General features: G+C 46.6%; 1 protein-coding gene and 1 long non-coding RNA gene across 5 annotated transcripts in view; one reads left to right on the plus strand and one right to left on the minus strand.

Moving 5' to 3' along the window:
• ALDH2 (aldehyde dehydrogenase 2 family member) overlaps positions 1-17,975 on the plus strand; it is a 31,320-nt gene that overhangs the window by 9,736 nt on the left and 3,609 nt on the right. Inside the window, exons 2-12 of the mRNA XM_059040553.2 lie at positions 880-984; positions 2,687-2,827; positions 3,966-4,045; positions 6,204-6,315; positions 6,821-6,949; positions 7,386-7,499; positions 9,887-9,989; positions 10,591-10,775; positions 13,170-13,334; positions 15,151-15,308; positions 16,987-17,101. Of these exons, the coding sequence (XP_058896536.1) occupies positions 880-984; positions 2,687-2,827; positions 3,966-4,045; positions 6,204-6,315; positions 6,821-6,949; positions 7,386-7,499; positions 9,887-9,989; positions 10,591-10,775; positions 13,170-13,334; positions 15,151-15,308; positions 16,987-17,101 (1,407 nt within the window). The remainder of the gene's footprint in view (positions 1-879; positions 985-2,686; positions 2,828-3,965; positions 4,046-6,203; positions 6,316-6,820; positions 6,950-7,385; positions 7,500-9,886; positions 9,990-10,590; positions 10,776-13,169; positions 13,335-15,150; positions 15,309-16,986; positions 17,102-17,975) is intronic.
• The window catches only part of LOC131742590 (uncharacterized), a 35,914-nt gene continuing 21,952 nt past the window's right edge, over positions 4,014-17,975 (minus strand). Inside the window, exons 4-6 of one of the 4 annotated variants that reach the window (XR_010836862.1) lie at positions 11,126-11,207; positions 7,277-7,695; positions 4,014-4,103 (exon numbers count right to left, since the gene is read on the minus strand). This is a non-coding gene — a long non-coding RNA (uncharacterized lncRNA). Of the gene's footprint in view, positions 4,104-7,276; positions 7,696-11,125; positions 11,208-11,424; positions 11,608-13,771; positions 14,365-15,384; positions 16,006-17,975 lie in introns of those variants that run through there. The other 3 variants (XR_010836860.1, XR_009331484.2, XR_009331483.2) reach the window with 3 other exon arrangements.

Consider the following 17,975-nt stretch of genomic DNA (forward strand, 5'->3'; position numbering starts at 1 on the left):
CTAGCTCCATGAGAGAAAAGTTCCTGAGTTTGGTTCCCACAGTGTCCTCAGCCCTAGAACCATGCCTGGCCCATTGCAGGTGTTCACTAAATATTTACTGAATGGATGAAAGAATAATCTAAATTGGTTCTCATAACAACCCTACTACAGTAGTATGGTAGAGGAACAGTGGTTGCTAATTCTTCGTTACTCCTCCCAGGAAGAGGTGGAGGTTCTCCTCCCTCCCTGTGAATCTGGACTGGGCCTGTGTCTCATGCTGACCAATGGAATTTGGTGGCAGAAATAAGGCCATGTGACTTCTGAAGCTAGATCTTAAGAAGCCTTTCAGCTTCTGCCTGGTGTCTTGGAACACTCTCTAGGGAAGCCAGCTGTCATGTGAGAGGTCTGACTAGCCTGAGTCTGCCATACAGTCAGGAAGCCCAAGCAACCATGTGGTGCCAGACATGAGTGAAGAAAGCATCTCGCACCTGCAGCCCCAGGTGCCCTCACTCTGCAACCACATGCCCAAGCCCTGCCCAGCTGAGCCTAATCAATGGACACAACTGTGAGAAATAATAATAAATCATTTTAAGCTACCAAATGTTGAGGTGATGTTACACAGCAGTAGATACAGATTACTGATAAGAAAGGAACATAGTCTTCATTTTTCAGGTCAAAGAAACCAGGACATTGAAAGGTCAAATGACTTACCCACAGTACTTGGCAGAGTGGGTGCTCCAGCTTGGATTGTCTCCAAGGCCTGTGCTTTTAACTTCTAGGCCACATCTCTCTGAAGCTAATTCCTATTTGTTCTTTCTGATTTTTTTTTTTTTAAACATGGCTGGTGGTCAGTATCAGGTTGAGAGCTGGTCCTGAGGACTTTCTTCCTTCTCATTGTAGATCTTCATAAACAATGAGTGGCATGATTCTGTCAGCAAGAGAACTTTCCCCACCATCAATCCATCCACTGGGGATGTCATCTGTCATGTAGCTGAAGGGGACAAGGTGAGATATGGTTGGTAAATTAACCTCAGGGCAGGGCTGAGTGGGTTGGGGGTGCACAAGGATGGTTTCATTCTCTAACATGTTTTTTTATGGTTGAAACTTTGTGTGTATTACTTTCATAACTAAAAATGCCAGTTAAACTTTTTGAGTTAAGTGAAACCACAGAAACTCTTCCTTGCAGGTAAAAGTGCTAGATTGTACCCGGGTTCAAGAATTCATACAGTTGTGCAAAGATGTGGCACATAAATACAATGGAATATTACTCCGCCATAAAAAGAAACGAAGTTGAGTTATTTCTAGTGAGGTGGATGGACCTAGAGTCTGTCATACAGAGTGAAGTGAGAGAAGAACAAATACCATATGCTAACGCATGTATATGGAATGTAAAAAAAAAAAAAAAAGGTACTGATGAACCTAGCGGCTGGGCAGGAATAAAGACATAGACAGACATAGAGAATGGACTTGAGGACACGGTGGGGAGGGGGAAGCTGGGGCAAAGTAAGAGTAGCATCGACATATATACACTACCAAATGTAAAATAGACAGCTAGTGGAAAGCAGCAGCATAGCACAGGGAGATCAGCTCTGTGCTTTGGGAAAACCTATAGGGGTAGGATAGGGAGGGTGGGAGGGAGGCTCGAGAGGGAGGGGATATGGGGATGTATGTGTGTGTGTGGCTGATTTACTTTGTTGTGCCACAGAGGCTAGCACAGTATTGTGAAGCAGTTTTATGCCAATAAAGATATATTAAAAATAAAATATAAAAAAATTCATACAGTTGCAGAATTGTAGATTTCGAATTTAATTTGAGAACATCTAATCCAATCTCTCCATTTCAGACCTGGAAGTTGAAGGTCAGAGAAGGGAAGTACACAGCTAGATGGAAATCTTCTTCAGCAGAATTCAGGTCTCCTGAGATCTAGCTATGGTGTCTGTAGTATATTTTGATTTAATTATATATACCCATAGTAATGAAAAAACAGTAATACTAATTTTAAAGTTAAAAATTAGACTTTCAGTAAAAAACATTTCATTTATTACAATAGAAAAAGCGTTAAAAATAATTCAAGAATGCCTCCTGTACTCTTCTTTAAAACAGTCTTCTATATGCACATTTAAGACCTTTCTCCCTTTGCTAAAAGAAAGTGTGAATACTTTTCTGGCTCATAGGGTAGTCTAATGGTAAATGTATTTAATATTAATGAAAACCATGCCCCCTACCTCCTGATACACATCTCCCTATTTGGAAAATGCTAGCTGTGTTGACTTTATTGCTTTCCCAAGGAGAGGGAAGCTGGTTAAACCTGCATTAGTTGGAGACTGCCAGTTGTCTCAGAAGGAATGGTTAATTTCACGGGGCTTGTTTTGAAAGGAAGAGGGGAAAGATGGCCAATTTCTAAGTGCTGATCCCTGAGTGCCTCTCCCTATGTTAGCTCTTTGGGGGATTTTGAAATGGAAATCCAGAAATGGAAACCATCAGGATCCTCATTCCCACCATGACTGCTGGGAAGGAGAGAAGCCCAGTCACTTAATTCTGAGGCTGGTCAAACAGAGCCCTTTTGAGGCAGGGAGGAACTGTTTGGGGCAGTTTCCACACAGGCATTGACTGAAGCTCCTGTGGGCACGTTCAGCAGCGGGGCAGGAGGCATTGGGAGGTGGTTATTGCTGAGAAGGCCTGAAGTACCTCGGTTGGTGTTTTCCAGGAAGACGTGGACAGGGCAGTGAAGGCTGCCCGGGCCGCATTCCAGCTGGGCTCGCCCTGGCGCCGCATGGATGCGTCCAAAAGGGGCTGGCTGCTGAACCGCCTGGCTGATCTGATTGAGCGGGACCGGACCTACCTGGCAGTAAGTTCTCCGCCCCCTCCCCTCTCATCCCAAATGGCGAATGGATATCCCACGGATAGCCAGGAAAGGGTTGCCTTGCTGACAAGTAACTGGCCAGAATGGCGTAGGCTGGACACCTTTGAGGTACCTTCCTGTACCAACCTGGGAAGCCTCTTAGTGTTTCCTTTGATGCAGTGGGTTTGGCTAAGAAAGGAGGAGACTTGGGTGGGGAGGGGGCTATGATGGGGAAGGCTTCCTGGAGAGAGACCCCCCAGAGGGATGGACACCTCTCCCAGACCCTCTCTGTGTGGTGGGCCTCCTCCCTGTCTGCAAGAGGCAGAAGAAACCAGGAGGCAATACCCTCTCCTCCCCCAGTCCATACTGCACATAGCAGCCAGAGTGAAGCTTCTAGAAGGCAAATTATACCATGGCACTCTGCTCTTAAGCCTTCCATTGCATTCTGTGTCCTTAGGATAAAGCCCTGTTCCCTCAACATGATCTACTAGGCCTTCCCTGATCTGGCTCTATCTCCCAACTGTGGCCCACACATACACAGCTCAACTCACCAGCTTTCCCTCAGCTTCACTGCCAAGCTTTGGGCCTTTGCACATGCTGTTTCCTCTGGCCAGGCCACTCTTTCCTTTGTCGCCATTCATACCTTCCCCTTTGCCTTGTTCCTCCTACGTATCCTTCAGGTTTTAGCCTAAAGGGTGCTTCTCAGGCTGGAGTTGCTCCAACTGGGTTGGGCACTTCCTAACACTCTTAACACTTGTGACTAATTCATGTCATTATTTGCTGGCTTTTTGCTCTTTTTTTTTTTTTGAACATCTTTATTGGAGTATAATTGCTTTACAAAGGCTTTTTGTTCTATAAGCTCCATGATTGCCTCTGTATTCCTAGCACCTGGATCCGCCATAGAGTAGAAGCTTGAAAAAAATATGTTAGTGAAATGATTGAATGTGAAGTTGGTGCATCCTTCCTCCCATCCCCCTCCTCTTGCTCCCTGCCATTGAAGAGGCCCAGAAATGCCTCAAAATTTGGCACAAAGGGGCCACCATCCCTTCTCAGACCATGATGAGCCTGAGTGCTGTTCGTCACCCGATTTGCTGATTCCTTCCTGTGCCCGCCTGCCCGTGTTGATCTTGTTCTCTTTGCTCAGGCCTTGGAGACCCTGGACAACGGCAAGCCCTATGTCATTTCCTACCTGGTAGATTTGGACATGGTTCTCAGATGTCTCCGGTATGGGCTCAGGCTTCCTGTTCTTTGTTCTGGCCATGCCAGAGGGGAGGGAGTGTTGCTGGAGGGGTGGAAACAGAATAATGTAAAAGGATCACAGGAGTTGGAGAAACGTATTCTAGTTAGACTCCATCTCATGGGACTCATCCCTCAATACCCAAACTGTAATTGAGTCATACATGTTTTCTCTTTCAGTTTTGGTAATTTATATATTAGTTGGAATTTGTCCATTTCTTCTAGGTTATCTAATTTGTTGACTACAGTTGCACATAGTATTCTCTTATAATCATTTTTATCTTGTTTTTATAATTATAATGTCCCCACTTCCATTTCTGATTTTAGTTATTTGTGCTTCTCCCTTTTTTCCTTAGTCTGGCTAAAGGTTTGTCAATTTAGTGAATGTTTTCAAAGAACCAGCTTGTGGATTTGTTGATCCTCTCTGTTGTTCTTCTGTTTTTCATTTCACCTATCTCTGCTCTGATCTTCATTATTTGCTTCCTCTTGCTAGCTTTGGGCTTAGTTTAATCATAAACACTTTAGTAACCAAGAAATACAAGATGAGGAATAAGAGCTTTGTCAGAGCCCTTGGGTCATAGGTAACAGGAACTCACTCAGCCTAACTTGGGCAACTGTGGAGAGTGAGGGGTCTGAAATCCAGAAGGCCATTTAGTCTAACTGCTGCCTACTTGCTTCCGTCTTCTCTCGACTACACTGGCCTCTCCTGGGGCCAGTCTGCATGTTGGAACCCAGTTGCTCACACCTGGGCTGGCTGCTGTGTGAGTGATTCCAGCCAGACTAAGCTGCAGTCCCTTAGTCCTCGTGCCAAATTCCTGGAAGGGGGGGCCCTGATTGGCTGGCCTTGAGTCTGACGAGATGTGGTTCAGGTGGACAGATCATTGTTCAAATAATGGCCGTTCCTCCGTGACCATGTGGACAGAGGTGGAGGGGAAGAAGCAGTGCCAGAAAAGTATGGGTTGGACAACAAAACAGTAGTTACCCCCATAACAGGGTTTCTCAACCAGGGCAAGTGCGTCTCCCAGGGGACAGTGGCTAATGTCTGGAGACATTTTTGATTGTCACACCTGCGAGGGAGGGGTGCTACTGGCATCTAGTGCATAGAGGCCAGGGATGCTTTAAAAATCCTGCAGTGCACAGGACAGCCCCCCACAGCAAAGAATTTTCCAGCCCCAAATGGCAGCAGTGCCAAGATTGAGAATGCTCTGCAAGGACGCCCCAGAGGGACGTCTGCCTGGTGAACAGCAGGCAGAGCCCCAGGCCTTCCTGAGTTTTAGCAGAGTGCCTCTGCTCATTAAATACCTGTTCTGAGGCATGCAAACACACGTAATACAGAGCTGGGAAGAAGGGAGTAGCGATGCCTTAATTTGTACAGATTGGCAACTCCGTGGCTCCTTTTCTCTCCCTGGCGTCACAAACCTATGTTCACACCCAAGTCAAGTCTGGTCTCAGGCTAACCTCAGCAGACACATTCATTTCAGAAATCTCTCTTTAACACTGCATGTTGCATCTCTCCCCCATCTTTCATTCTTCCTACTTCCCTGAAAATCATCACATACTACAAACACAGGACTCTTCTTTTCCCCCCAGCTCTAATTTGCTGTGTTTTTGCCATTTGTGTCCCTGTGTATCTGGTTGGTAAGCTTTACAGGGTTAGGACCCAGTCATTGATTTGTTTCTGGTCACTGTTCACTCGGTCTTAGTACGATGCTCTGCACACAGCAAGTGCCAGCTGTTAGATGGGTTTGCGCTTTCCCACTACAGTCAATCTATGGTTCTCAGATGCTAATCTGTGGTGCTGGGCTGGTGTGACAGTCACAGTTTAATAAATCTGAATGTTTTTTAAAAATACTGATTCCTGGGCATCAGCCCCAGAGAGTCAGTTGAGTAGGTCAGAAGTGGGTACCTGGAATTTGGTGTTTTTTATGAGCACCCCAGGTGATTCTGAGGCTTAGAGGTTAGTTACTGAGAATGAATTATTGTGACCCTAGCAGTTAGTTAAGTCTTTCTGGAAATAAGCCCAGAGCCACCGCAATTATCAGAAAGACCCAGTTGGACCAGTTTGAGTCTTCTCTTTCTGCCAGAGTTTACAGGGGTCCCTGATGGTCACTGATTGAGTTTGGATTTTTTTTTTTTTTTTTTTAAGTTACTATGCCGGCTGGGCTGATAAGTACCACGGGAAAACCATTCCCATCGATGGGGACTACTTCAGCTACACCCGCCATGAACCTGTGGGAGTGTGCGGGCAGATCATCCCGGTGAGTGTTAGACTCATAATAAACAAATGAAGGTTTATCAGGAGTGCTGTGAGAGGCAGCAATCTTGGGCAGGTTCATTGCCAAGGTGGGAGGGTCTGGGGGGTGATGTTGGAAGGCGGCCTGGGAAGTGGCTGAGAACATGGTCTTTAACAAAGCCAACCAGCGCTGCCATGGGTGAACTCTGTGACCTTGGGCAAGTCACTTATCCCCCTAGGACTTGGTTTCCTTATCTGAAAAGTGGAAGTGATAGTAGCTGTCTTAGGACAGTAGGGAGGATTGAATGCGATGATGTAGCACGGTGCCTAGTACGGAAAAGCATGAATGCGAGTCACTAATATTATCATCCGCCACCTGCCTTGTTCACCTGTCTTAAATCTACAGTTGAGCTGTGAGGGGGACGCGAGAGGTTCAGAGAAGCTGGTGTTGCTTCTTCTCTCTGGCTGCCACTTTCTGCTGCCAGAGCAGCTCTCAGCTGAGATTTCGGGGTGGCTGTTTTTGATTGCAGTGGAACTTCCCGCTCTTGATGCAAGCATGGAAACTGGGCCCAGCCTTGGCGACTGGAAACGTGGTTGTGATGAAGGTGGCTGAGCAGACTCCACTCACTGCCCTCTATGTGGCCAACTTGATTAAGGAGGTGCGTGGCTTGCATCCATCTTGACCTCTATGTGCCTTTGTAGAGGCTTGCTCTATAGGAGTGCTGATGAGGGGCTCCCGTAGTGGGGGCAGGTATTTGTAGAGAAGGGACTGAACCCCCCTCATCCCTGCTCATCACACTTCAGCCGAAGTGACCCGCACCACCTCTCTTCTACATTGGGTTTCATTGCAAGACCCCTCTGAAGAATGAACACCATTCTAAGTGAGTGCCATGGGGGCAGGGGCAAAGGGCACAGGGAATCCCACAAAGCAGGATCCTTGCTGCACCATTTAGAATTCCTGAGTAGTACCGGGTAAGACTGCTCACCTGTGTGCTGGGCAGACTGCCTCAGCTTCTGGGAGGGGATGTGTATTCCTCTGTCCAGACCCTTTGGAGCAGGAGAATGACTCCCAGTGTCCCTTGTGTTTGCCTACAGGCCGGCTTTCCTCCTGGCGTGGTCAATATCATACCTGGATTTGGCCCCACGGCTGGGGCTGCCATTGCCTCCCATGAGGATGTGGACAAAGTGGCCTTCACAGGCTCCACTGAGGTAAGGCATCCTAGGATCTCAAGCTTGTGGTATGTTTGGCTCAAACGCCCCCAGTCCTCAAAGGATGATGCGTTCAAGACTAGCCTCTGGGCGACTTTCCTGGCGGTCCAGTGGTTAGGACTCGGCGCTTTCACCGCTGTGGCCCAGGTTCAGCCCCTGGTTGGGGAACTAAGATCCCGCAAGTCGTGCAGCGCAGCTAAAATAAAGTAAAATAAGATTAGCCTCTGGGTACTGCATGGGGGTCTGCCCCAGGACTGCCTTTGAGTAGCTCAAGTGAGGGGCCCCATGTGTGCCAGCAGGGACCATCAGGGTGGAGCCCCTTGTGGATTGGTTGACACTCCAGCTGCTGTAGGGGGGTGGCCTGGCATCCCATGTGGGATAAAGAGGCCAGGACTGTCTAGACTTCATAAAGCCCAGAGCTGACTGCCTGCCCAAGGTCAAAGCACCTCGGCTGTGTCAGACTCCTTGACTGGCACTGCCCTGGTGATTAAAGAAGAGTGGGCTTCAGGGAGACATGAGTTCACATCCCAGACTTGTCATTATGACATGAGGCAATTCACTGAGTGTCTTTGGGGGCTCCATTCATTGTGTTTAAAAAGAGGATGGCAGTTATCTATGCAGTACAGACAGTGGGTGTGGTGTAGTGGGGAAGATAATACGCTCTGGAGTCAAACTAACTGTTTCAGCAGCACTTACTTAGCTATGCGACCTTAGGCAAGTCAGCCTCCTGAAGCCTCCTTTTCCCCACCTGTAAAATGGGGATAATAACTGTGCCCACCTCCCGGGGTTGGCCTGAGTGAGAAAAAGCTTATGATGTATTCAGCAAAAGTCTAGCCCAGAGTAAGTGCTCAGTGAGTGCATGAATGAATGAATGAGTGAGTTCTGCTCTGTGCCAGGCCCCAGGGAGACAAAGACATATTAGATGCCTGGGGATTTCTTAAACATAATCACCTTGAAATCAGTGACAAAATTCCTTTTTCCTATCCTTGAATTCTTGGAAGGCTTCATTGCATGACTTTAGAGAAGGCATGCTGAATAGTATAATAAAGGTAATCTTTAAAATGATCCCCGAGGTAAAGATACCTTCAGACATTCAGTCTGTACGCAGAGATGGCGGTTGCGGGAGGGCAGAACTGTGGCCTAGATGATACAGTCCAGGCTCTTTCTTGGCTTAGTCACCACCTAAATTAATGCCTCAAGGGGATGTTGAGAATCTTGCAGATGGGATGGTTTCTTTCTTTTTTTTTTTTTAAATTAATTAATTAATTTATTTTTGGCTGTGTTGGGTCTTCGTTGCTGTGCGCGGGCTTTCTCTAGTTGCAGCGAGCAGGGGCTACTCTTAGTTGCAGTGCGCGGGCTTCTTATTGCGGTGGCTTCTCTTGTTGTGGAGCACGGGCTCTAGGTGTGGGCTTCAGTAGTTGTGGCACATGGGCTTAGTTGCTCTGCGGCATGTGGGATCTTCCTGGACCAGGGCTCATACCCGTGTCCCCTGCATGGGCAGACAGATTTTTTTTTTTTTTTTTTTTTTTTTTTTTTCAGTATGCTTGCCTCTCACTGTTGTGGGCTCTCCCACAACCTGTCTGGAGCACAGGCTCCGGACACGCAGGCTCAGCGGCCATGGCTCACGGGCCCAGCCGCTCCGCGGCATGTGGGATCTTCCCGGACCAGGGCACGAACCCGTGTCCCTTGCATCGGCAAGCGGACTCTCAACCACTGCGCCACCAGGGAAGCCCTGGCAGACAGATTCTTAACCACTGCGCCATGAGGGAAGTCAGACGGGATGGTTTCTTGACTGTGGTATGTGTGTTCATTCAACAGATAAGCACAGGGGTGTCTTTGTGCCAGTCTCCTGGAATATGGAGGTGAGAAGCACCCCATCCTTGCCCTGTGCTAGGAGATACCATTTAAAACACTGTGAGAATGAGGCAGGATAGCAGGTCTGAACTGGTGCTGGATGCAGTTTGCCCAAATGTGAATTCTGATTCCACATTTACTGTGTGACTTTGGGCAAGTGACTTGACCACTCTGAGCTATAGCTTCCACATTTCTATATCAAGGGAAAGAGTCGGCCTTACCTCTGAGGTTGTTGTGAGGGTTGAACTTAATGCACACAAAACAATTAGCACAGTGTCTGGTATGTAGGTGGTGCTGGCTGTGTAGAAGCCACACAGCAATGACCCTGCTCGTGTCGTTACTGTCATTGTCATCCTAGGAGCTCAGAGGATGGGGCAGTGATGGTAAGTGAATGGCCAGATTTGGTGAAATTCTCCAGGTCTCTTGTAGTACAGCTACTCCCTCAGGTTGTGGGGGCTTCTGTTCTGTGTGTCTCAGAACATTTGGTTTTGTTTTCCTCCACTGAGTTTGTCTCTGTTCCTGCTTCCCTATAGGTTGGCCACCTAATCCAGACTGCTGCAGGGAACAGTAACCTCAAGAGAGTGACCCTGGAGCTAGGAGGAAAGAGTCCCAATATCATAATGTCAGATGCTGACAGTAAGTTTTCGGGGGAGGTCTGATATCAACCTGCCACTAGCTCTGTATTCTGTGGTCCCACTCAGTTCCGCAATCCTCAGCATCCCTTCGGATTGGTTTCTGCCCCCAGGGCCTCAGGATGAAAGTAAGACCCCTCAGCATGGCTCTCTGGCCTACACCATGTGGCCTCTCCCCCAGCCTTTCTCCTCTCTGCTCCCTATAATCCAGCCAGGCTGAGCTACTCACTTGCACAAGCATGCAGCATGCTTTCAGATTAGACTGCTTTCCCTCCATCACATCCTTTTTCCTGGTCCTGCCGAGGTGCTCCCAGATTCGTCCTCCTTGAGGGAGTCTTCCCTGATGGCCATAGGCCAGCTGGTTTGGTGCTCCAGCCGCCCTTGGCTCCATTACCACAGTGGGTGATGACCACTCTCCCTCGTGTCTATCTGCCACTTGGTCTCCACACTCAGAGAAGGGAGCGATCGGCCCTGCCTTGTTCCACACAGAGTCTGGCACCCAGCAGGCACGAACGCTGTTGGTAGTGTTTACGGGTTAAGGGTAGCAGCCAGTGGGGCCAGGCTCCTCCTTATCCTCTTCTCATGGTTGCCTTCTGCCTCCGCAGTGGACTGGGCTGTGGAGCAGGCCCACTTCGCCCTGTTCTTCAACCAGGGCCAGTGCTGCTGTGCAGGCTCCCGGACCTTTGTGCAGGAGGACATTTACGCCAATTTTGTGGAGCGGAGTGTTGCCCGGGCCAGGTCTCGTGTGGTCGGGAACCCCTTTGACAGCCGGACTGAGCAGGGGCCGCAGGTAAGCCCAGTGGTTGCATGCAGGTCTCGGTGTCCGGAGCCACCATGGAGAAGTGGAAAGGGCCTTGGACTCTGCATCCGGCAGGCCTGGCTTCAAGTCTCAGCTCTGCCAGGTACCAGCTGTGTGCCCTTGGGAAGCCACATGCTCTCCCTGAGCCACCACTGTCTCATCCATAAAGCCTGCCCTTCATAACTCACAGAGTGGCCGTGAAGTGGAAATTAATAATGGAAAGCCCTTTGTAAATTACATACATATAATAAATATGAGAAATGGCTGTGAGAAAGGGAATGCATGTTTCCTGGACCTTGGCCATCCATACAAATGCATCTACCAGAAAGACACACACATACCTGTTAATCGCAGTTACGTCTGGGAGGAGGGCGGAGGGCCGTTGTAGCAGAGGGACTTCATTTCACTTTATATTCTTCTGAGCTGTTTGATTTAAAATATAAAAAATTTTTTTTTGTTTTCTTACAATGAGCATGTATTCATTTTAACTAATAAAAATATAGTCAATAACAATTATAACAAAAGGAAACAAAGTGCCTCACCCCACCACTTCCTCTCACATCCTGATCCTTTTTCCAGCATTGGCCTTAGACCCAGCCTGTCTTGGGCTCACTCTGCAAAGGGCCCTGTGCTGGCCTCCTCCAGCCTCCTCTCAGGGATGAGGAATCCACTGGGTCAGCGATGCTTTCTCCCACAAATCCTTTGCATGCGGCCCTGAGCCCACTTCTGGGGCCAACGGGGGCCTCTCTGCAGGCTTCATTGTCCTGGGGATGTCTGCATTCCTTGTGTCTACTCCCCAGGCTCCAGTGCTGGCCAAGGCAGCCTTTTTTAAAAAAAATTAATAGATTCTATTCTTTTAGAAAAATGAGCAGAAAGTACAGAGTTCACATACATCCCGTAACCTCCCCATCCCCTAGTTTCTCCTATTATTAATATCTTGCAGTGGTGTGATACATTTGTTATAATTTGATGAGCCAATATTGATATATTATTATTAAATGAAGTCCATAGTTTACATTAGAGTTCACTCCTGGTGTTGTACATTCTGTGGGTTTTGACAATGAATCAAGACATGTACCCATGATTATGGTATCACACAGAATAGTTTCAGTGCCCTAAAAATCTCCTGTGTGCCACCAGTTCGTTCCTCCCACCCCCTAACCCTTGCAACCACTGATCTTTTTACTGTCTCTATAGTTTTGTCTTTTCCAAAATGTCATGTAGTTGGAATCGTATAGTCTGTAGCCTTTTCAGATTAGGCTTCTTCCTCTTTTTCTTTTTTTTCCCCCCAGATTGCCTTCTTTTACTTAGCAATGTACATTTAAGTTTCCTCTATGTCTTTTCGTGACTTGATGGCTCATTACTTTTCATGGCTGAATAATATGCTACTGAATGGATGGGCCATATTTTCTTTATCCATTCATCTGTTGATAGACCCTGGGGTTGTTTGTACTTTTTAGCTGTTGTGAATAGTGCTGCTGTGAATCCCAACGTCTTTTTTTCTCTCATTTTTCTTTGTGGTTTGTGGCTATATAATTATTAAGGTAATACAAAATTGTATTAAAAACTTCATAAAAAAGAGTTTAAAGTAAAAAATAAGATCCCCTTGTCCCCTTCATGTCCGTTCCTCATAGGTAACCACATACACACACAGTTATATTTTGGCATGTTTGTTTTAGCAAAAGTAGGGTCATATAATACATTATCATCCTACAAGCTTCCCCCCTCTTTACAGAACATCTTAGGCTGTCGTTCTGTGTCTGTCAGTGGACAGGTCTGTTGTTAATGATGCCAATATATGGGTGTGCCATTTTAACCAGCTCCTCTACTGATGCATACTTGGGATTGTTTCCACTTTTTGCTTCTGTAAGATGTTCCCCAGTGACTATCCTTGTTCAGGTCCCTTTGTCACATGTAGAATAAATTCCTAGAAGTTAAATAGCTGGGTCAGAGGATATGAACATCTAATTTTTTGTCCGGTATTTAATAAGCCATTTGCTCGAAGAGCTGCACCAGCTTACAGTCCTTTCTCTTTTTAAAAAAATTGAGGTGTAATTGATCTATAATGTTGTATCAGTCCTTCTAATAATGTATGAATATTACAGAGTATGCAACATACCCTTGGCATCAATATGTTTTCTTACTATTTAAAATTTTTAGTAATCTCATACTTGAAAAACAAAAACAGTGGGCTTGATACTCATTTTGATATTCATTTCTTTGAGGGCTAATGAGTTTGATGGAATCTATTCTTATGTTTTTGGCCTTGCTTATTCATGATCTGGCCCATTTCCCAGTTGTCTTCTTGCCTGTGTGGTTCTAAGCCTGAAGCTGGGCGAGGTATGGCTGTAGCATCTCTGTAACTCTGCGCTCCTTCTCCCTCAGGTGGATGAAACTCAGTTTAAGAAGGTCCTTGGCTACATCAAATCTGGGAAGGAGGAGGGGGCGAAGCTGCTGTGTGGTGGAGGGGTGGCTGCTGACCGTGGCTACTTCATCCAGCCCACCGTGTTTGGAGACGTGCAGGATGGCATGACCATCGCAAAGGAGGAGGTTAGCATGGGTCCAGCGCTCGAGGGAATGTTCCTAGGAGGAGAAGCGGACAGTTCAGTCCAGCATCTTGACCCAGGACCCATCCACTGGCCTTGGGCCAAATCCTGGCTCTATGTATAAGACAAATGATTCGCAGTTCACTTCTGATCTTGTGCCTCTCCTCTTCAGCCTCTTATGGCTGCCAATGGTTGGGGAGAACGTCTGAATTCACCAGCAGAGCCTACAGGTCCTGTGTGTTCTGGTCCCTGCGAGCTGTGAGTCAAGGAATGACTCTTCCCGGCCCTTCTCATGGCCTTCATGTAAGCAGACACTGGACTAGATCAAAGGGCTGACTTCCGCACATGGCGAGTCCCTTGATCTTCTCTCCCCCTTGGCACTGATTACGAACGTAGGGCAGCAGCTCCATCTCATTCATTCGTTCATTTCACAAAATTTTTTTTTAACATCTTTATTAGAGTATAATTGCTTTTCAATGGTGTGTTAGTTTCTGCTTTATAACAAAGTGAATCAGCTATACATATACATATATCCCCATATCCCTTCCCACAAATAATTTTTGAATTCCTACTATGTGCAAGGTGCTCTACAGACACTGGAGATCCAGGGGTATCCAACATGTGTACTCTGCCCTTGTGGATTTCAGACTCACTCCACTTCCCCCAGCAGGATGAAGCCCTTTAGCGGCGCTATGCAGGGAAAACATTTATACTGCCACCCCCTTCCACGGATAATTCAAAATAAAATATTAAAATGCAAAGTCAGGGTAAGAGAGTACAACAGAGTTCTGCCTCTTTTCCCATCATGACTACTTTGATGTTTTTTTTTTTTTAATCTTGATGGAAATGGAAAATATCCATTTTCTAGAAGGGCAGGGGCTGCCTTTGCTCTGCTAGTGCCCAAAGTGCAAGATGCCCCCGTCTCGCAGTCCTTGCTCCAACCATGATGGGCTCCTGGCAGTCTTTTCACACCTCCGTCTTGACACTCTCCACCCAGTCCTAGAATCAGTCATTTCTTCAAGAAGTCCTGGTTCCTTTTAGTGGAGAATGGGATTTTGTGAGAATGGGTGCTGCATATGCTGGTGCCTGGAACTCCATTTCCCTCCTCCCTGCTCCTCACCCTCACTCTGATTTGGCCAGTTTCTGCTCGTGTGGTGTCACAGCTTGACTATCACCTCTCGAGGCCTTCCCTGATCCCCTGCCTCCCACCACTCAGGCCAGGTAGCTCCTCTGGGCTCCCACCACTTGTCACGGTCACATGCCACTCACTTGATTACATCAGGATCTGTTCCCCGGGGTCTCTCCCCTGATAGGGCTGAGAGCAGCCACACCCCAACCGCAACAAGCACACCTAGCTCCCATGTTTTGGTTTCTAAAGCCCACTAAAAGGAACCAGGATGCCTTGAAGAAATGGCTCAGAACAGGGAAAGTATAAGATAAACTCAGAACATTTTGAGATCAGAGACCCTATCTTGTTCATAGCTTTTTCTTCAGCATCTAGTGTGTGCCTTGCTGAATGACTGACTGACTGACATTCTTTGAAACTAAATCTCCATGTGACCTGTCAGTGCAAGCCCCTACCTCACAGGACTGTTTAGAAATAAGGTATGTAAGGTGGCACACAGAAGGTAACCAGTCCCCTTAGCTTCCTTCCCTTTGTATTCCAGTGAGTGTGGGAGCTGGCTTCTCCCTCTGGAACAGTTAGGGTGTGTCTGGGGGCTTGTTACCACATCTGGGATCATCTGCTTAGTGCTATGGAAAGCTGGGTAACAGGTGGTTCCGTGTCTGCCCCACCCACCCATTGTGTTCTCTAACCCCAGATCTTTGGGCCAGTGATGCAGATTCTGAAGTTCAAGACCATAGAGGAAGTCGTTGAGAGAGCCAACAATTCCAAGTACGGGCTGGCCGCAGCTGTCTTCACAAAAGACTTGGACAAGGCCAATTATCTGTCCCAAGCCCTCCAGGCTGGCACCGTTTGGTAAGTGCCTCCCAGCAGCCTCTCGCAACCCAGGTAGAGATCCCCAAGCCAGGGTCTTCTGGCATCCACTACTCACATCCCAGAATTGGGGTGCCGGGCTTAGTTCTTCCTGGGGCAGGGTGTGGTATAGCAGATAGGGATGTCCTTCCCCCTCTCCTCCAGATTAAACTTCCCTCCAGTGCATATGCCCGTGCAGCTGTTCTTGGGCAAGCAGATGGATGACTGGGGCTCCTTACCAAGCTGTAACAAGAGCAGGAGACCAGAGCTGAGGGCCCACATCTATGTAAACACTGGCCTTAAAAGCTTAGCACCTATGGCACATCCACTAGGATGGCTGTAATTTATTTATTTTTAATTTTTAAAAAAAATTTATTTTATTTTATTTTGTTTTTGGCTGTGTTGGGTCTTTGTTGCTGCAACGTGGGCTTTTCTATGGCTGCGGCGAGTGGGGGCTACTCTTTGTTGTGGTGCGTGGGCTTCTCATTGCGGTGGCTTCTCGTTGTGAAGCTTGGGCTGTAGGCATGCGGTGTTCAGTAGTTGTGGCTCGCGGGCTCTAGAGCGCAGGCTCAGTAGTTGTGGCGCACGGGCTTAGTTGCTCCGCGGCATGTGGGATCTTCCCAGATCAGGGCTTGAACCCATGTTTCCTGCACTGGCAGGCGGATTCTTAACCACTGCGACACCAGGGAAGCCCCGATGGCTGTAATTTAAAAAACAGAAAATACCAAGTGTTGGTTAGGATGTGGAGAAACTGGAACCCTTACACGTTGCTGGTGGGAATGTAAAATGTTGCAGCCACTAGAAAAGTCTGGCAGTTCTCAATAAGTTAAACATAGAATTATCATAGGACCCAGCAATTCCACTCCTGGGTACATACCCAAGAGAAAAAAAACATACATCCACACAAAAAGTGTATCTGAATGTTCACAGATTATTCACAATAGTCAAAACGTGGAAACACCTAAATGTCCATCAACTCATGAATGGATACACAAAATGTGGTTTATCTGTGCAATGGAATATTCAGCCATAAAAAGGAATGAAGTACTGATAACCTGCTACAACATGGAAAACATAATACTAAGTGAAATAAGCCAGACACAGAAGGTCACATATTATATGATTCCATTATATGACATGTCCAGAATAGGCAAATCCATAGAGAGAGAAAGTAGATTTTGGGGCTGCCAGAGGCTGGAGGAGGGGGGGGATGGGGAGTAACTGCTTATTGGGTATAGGGTTTCTTTCTGGGGTGATAAATGTTCTGGAATTATATAGAGGTAATGGTTGCACAACATTGTGAATATATTATAAAGCACTGAATATACTACAAAGCACCTTTAAAGTGGTGAGTTTTAAATTCAGTTAAAATTTAGTAATTAAAAAAAGTTGCCCCCAAAAGCTTAATACCCAATTAGCAAAAATGATTCATTAAAATGGGAAGCTAGCATGTGGTGCACCCCGTTATTGACATCCATGTGTGACCACATCATGAAGGATGAGATGACTTACGGCTTTATTTCATGTGGCCTGCTTTTGACTTCTATATAGCCAGCTATTAGTAGGGTTCTACCCATCCATTTCTCTCAGTAAAATTTTAGAACAATACAGGAGGTCCGAGGGGTATGATGCTTATCCCCCACCCCAAGAGTTACTTCTGAAATCTCATCTTAAATTATAGGGTCAACTGCTATGATGTGTTTGGGGCCCAGTCACCGTTTGGTGGCTACAAGCTGTCTGGGAGCGGCCGGGAGCTGGGAGAGTATGGGCTGCAGGCATACACTGAAGTGAAAACTGTGAGTATGGGCACCTTCTCAGCCCTCTCCCTCGTGCTGGGGTCCATCAGTATTGACTGCTAGTTTCTTGTTTTAAGCCATGGAAGCTACCAAAGAGGGTAAAGACCCAGTCTCTGCTGCTGTGTCTCATGAGGAATAAGTAGGGACTTGACCACCACTATGCCTACACAGTCCTTTTCCAGGCTTTGTTATACACTGAGTTCTGTAAAACCTGAGAGGAGGCAAAGATCACAGTGGGCTGAAGCAGCGAGGAAAAACTTCTAATAAGAATCAAGCTACGAGGCATCAGATATCAAGGGGCATATCCTTTGCTTCTGCAATCCTGAAGAACTAATCAGAAATAGAAAGAAAGCTTTATTTCCATAAATAGCCATGGATTCTCCAACAGGGAAAAATCAGATGTAACCTAAATGCCCAATAAATTATGGAATATTAAGTAGCTGTTAAAGTATTTTTGTAGAATATTTGATATGAAAAATGCTTATCCTTTAAAGTAAAAAAGCAGGATACAAAGTGATACATGCAGTATAAGCCCAACTTTAAAACTGTATATGCTTATATACAGATACTCAGATATCTTTATCAATGTGAAAAAAGACAGGAAAGAAAGATACTAAAGTAAAAGTGATTTTCTCTCTACAATAAATACTAATTATAATTTAACCAGGAAACATACTCACAAATGATATTTTAAGAAAAGAGAAATGGGCACAGGGCAAGCAAACCCGCCTGGGGCTGGGGGGCGGCGATGGGAGCAGGGTGAGAAAGGGGGAACAGAGCAAGAAAAGGTAAACAGTGGTCTTCATTCAGTACTACAGTGGAAGCCTGAGAATAACTCTGTATAGTATGAAATTCTAATAAGATACAACCTAAG

Source organism: Kogia breviceps, chromosome 15 (genome assembly GCF_026419965.1).
Source record: "Kogia breviceps isolate mKogBre1 chromosome 15, mKogBre1 haplotype 1, whole genome shotgun sequence".
NCBI classification, from domain to species: domain Eukaryota; kingdom Metazoa; phylum Chordata; class Mammalia; order Artiodactyla; family Physeteridae; genus Kogia; species Kogia breviceps.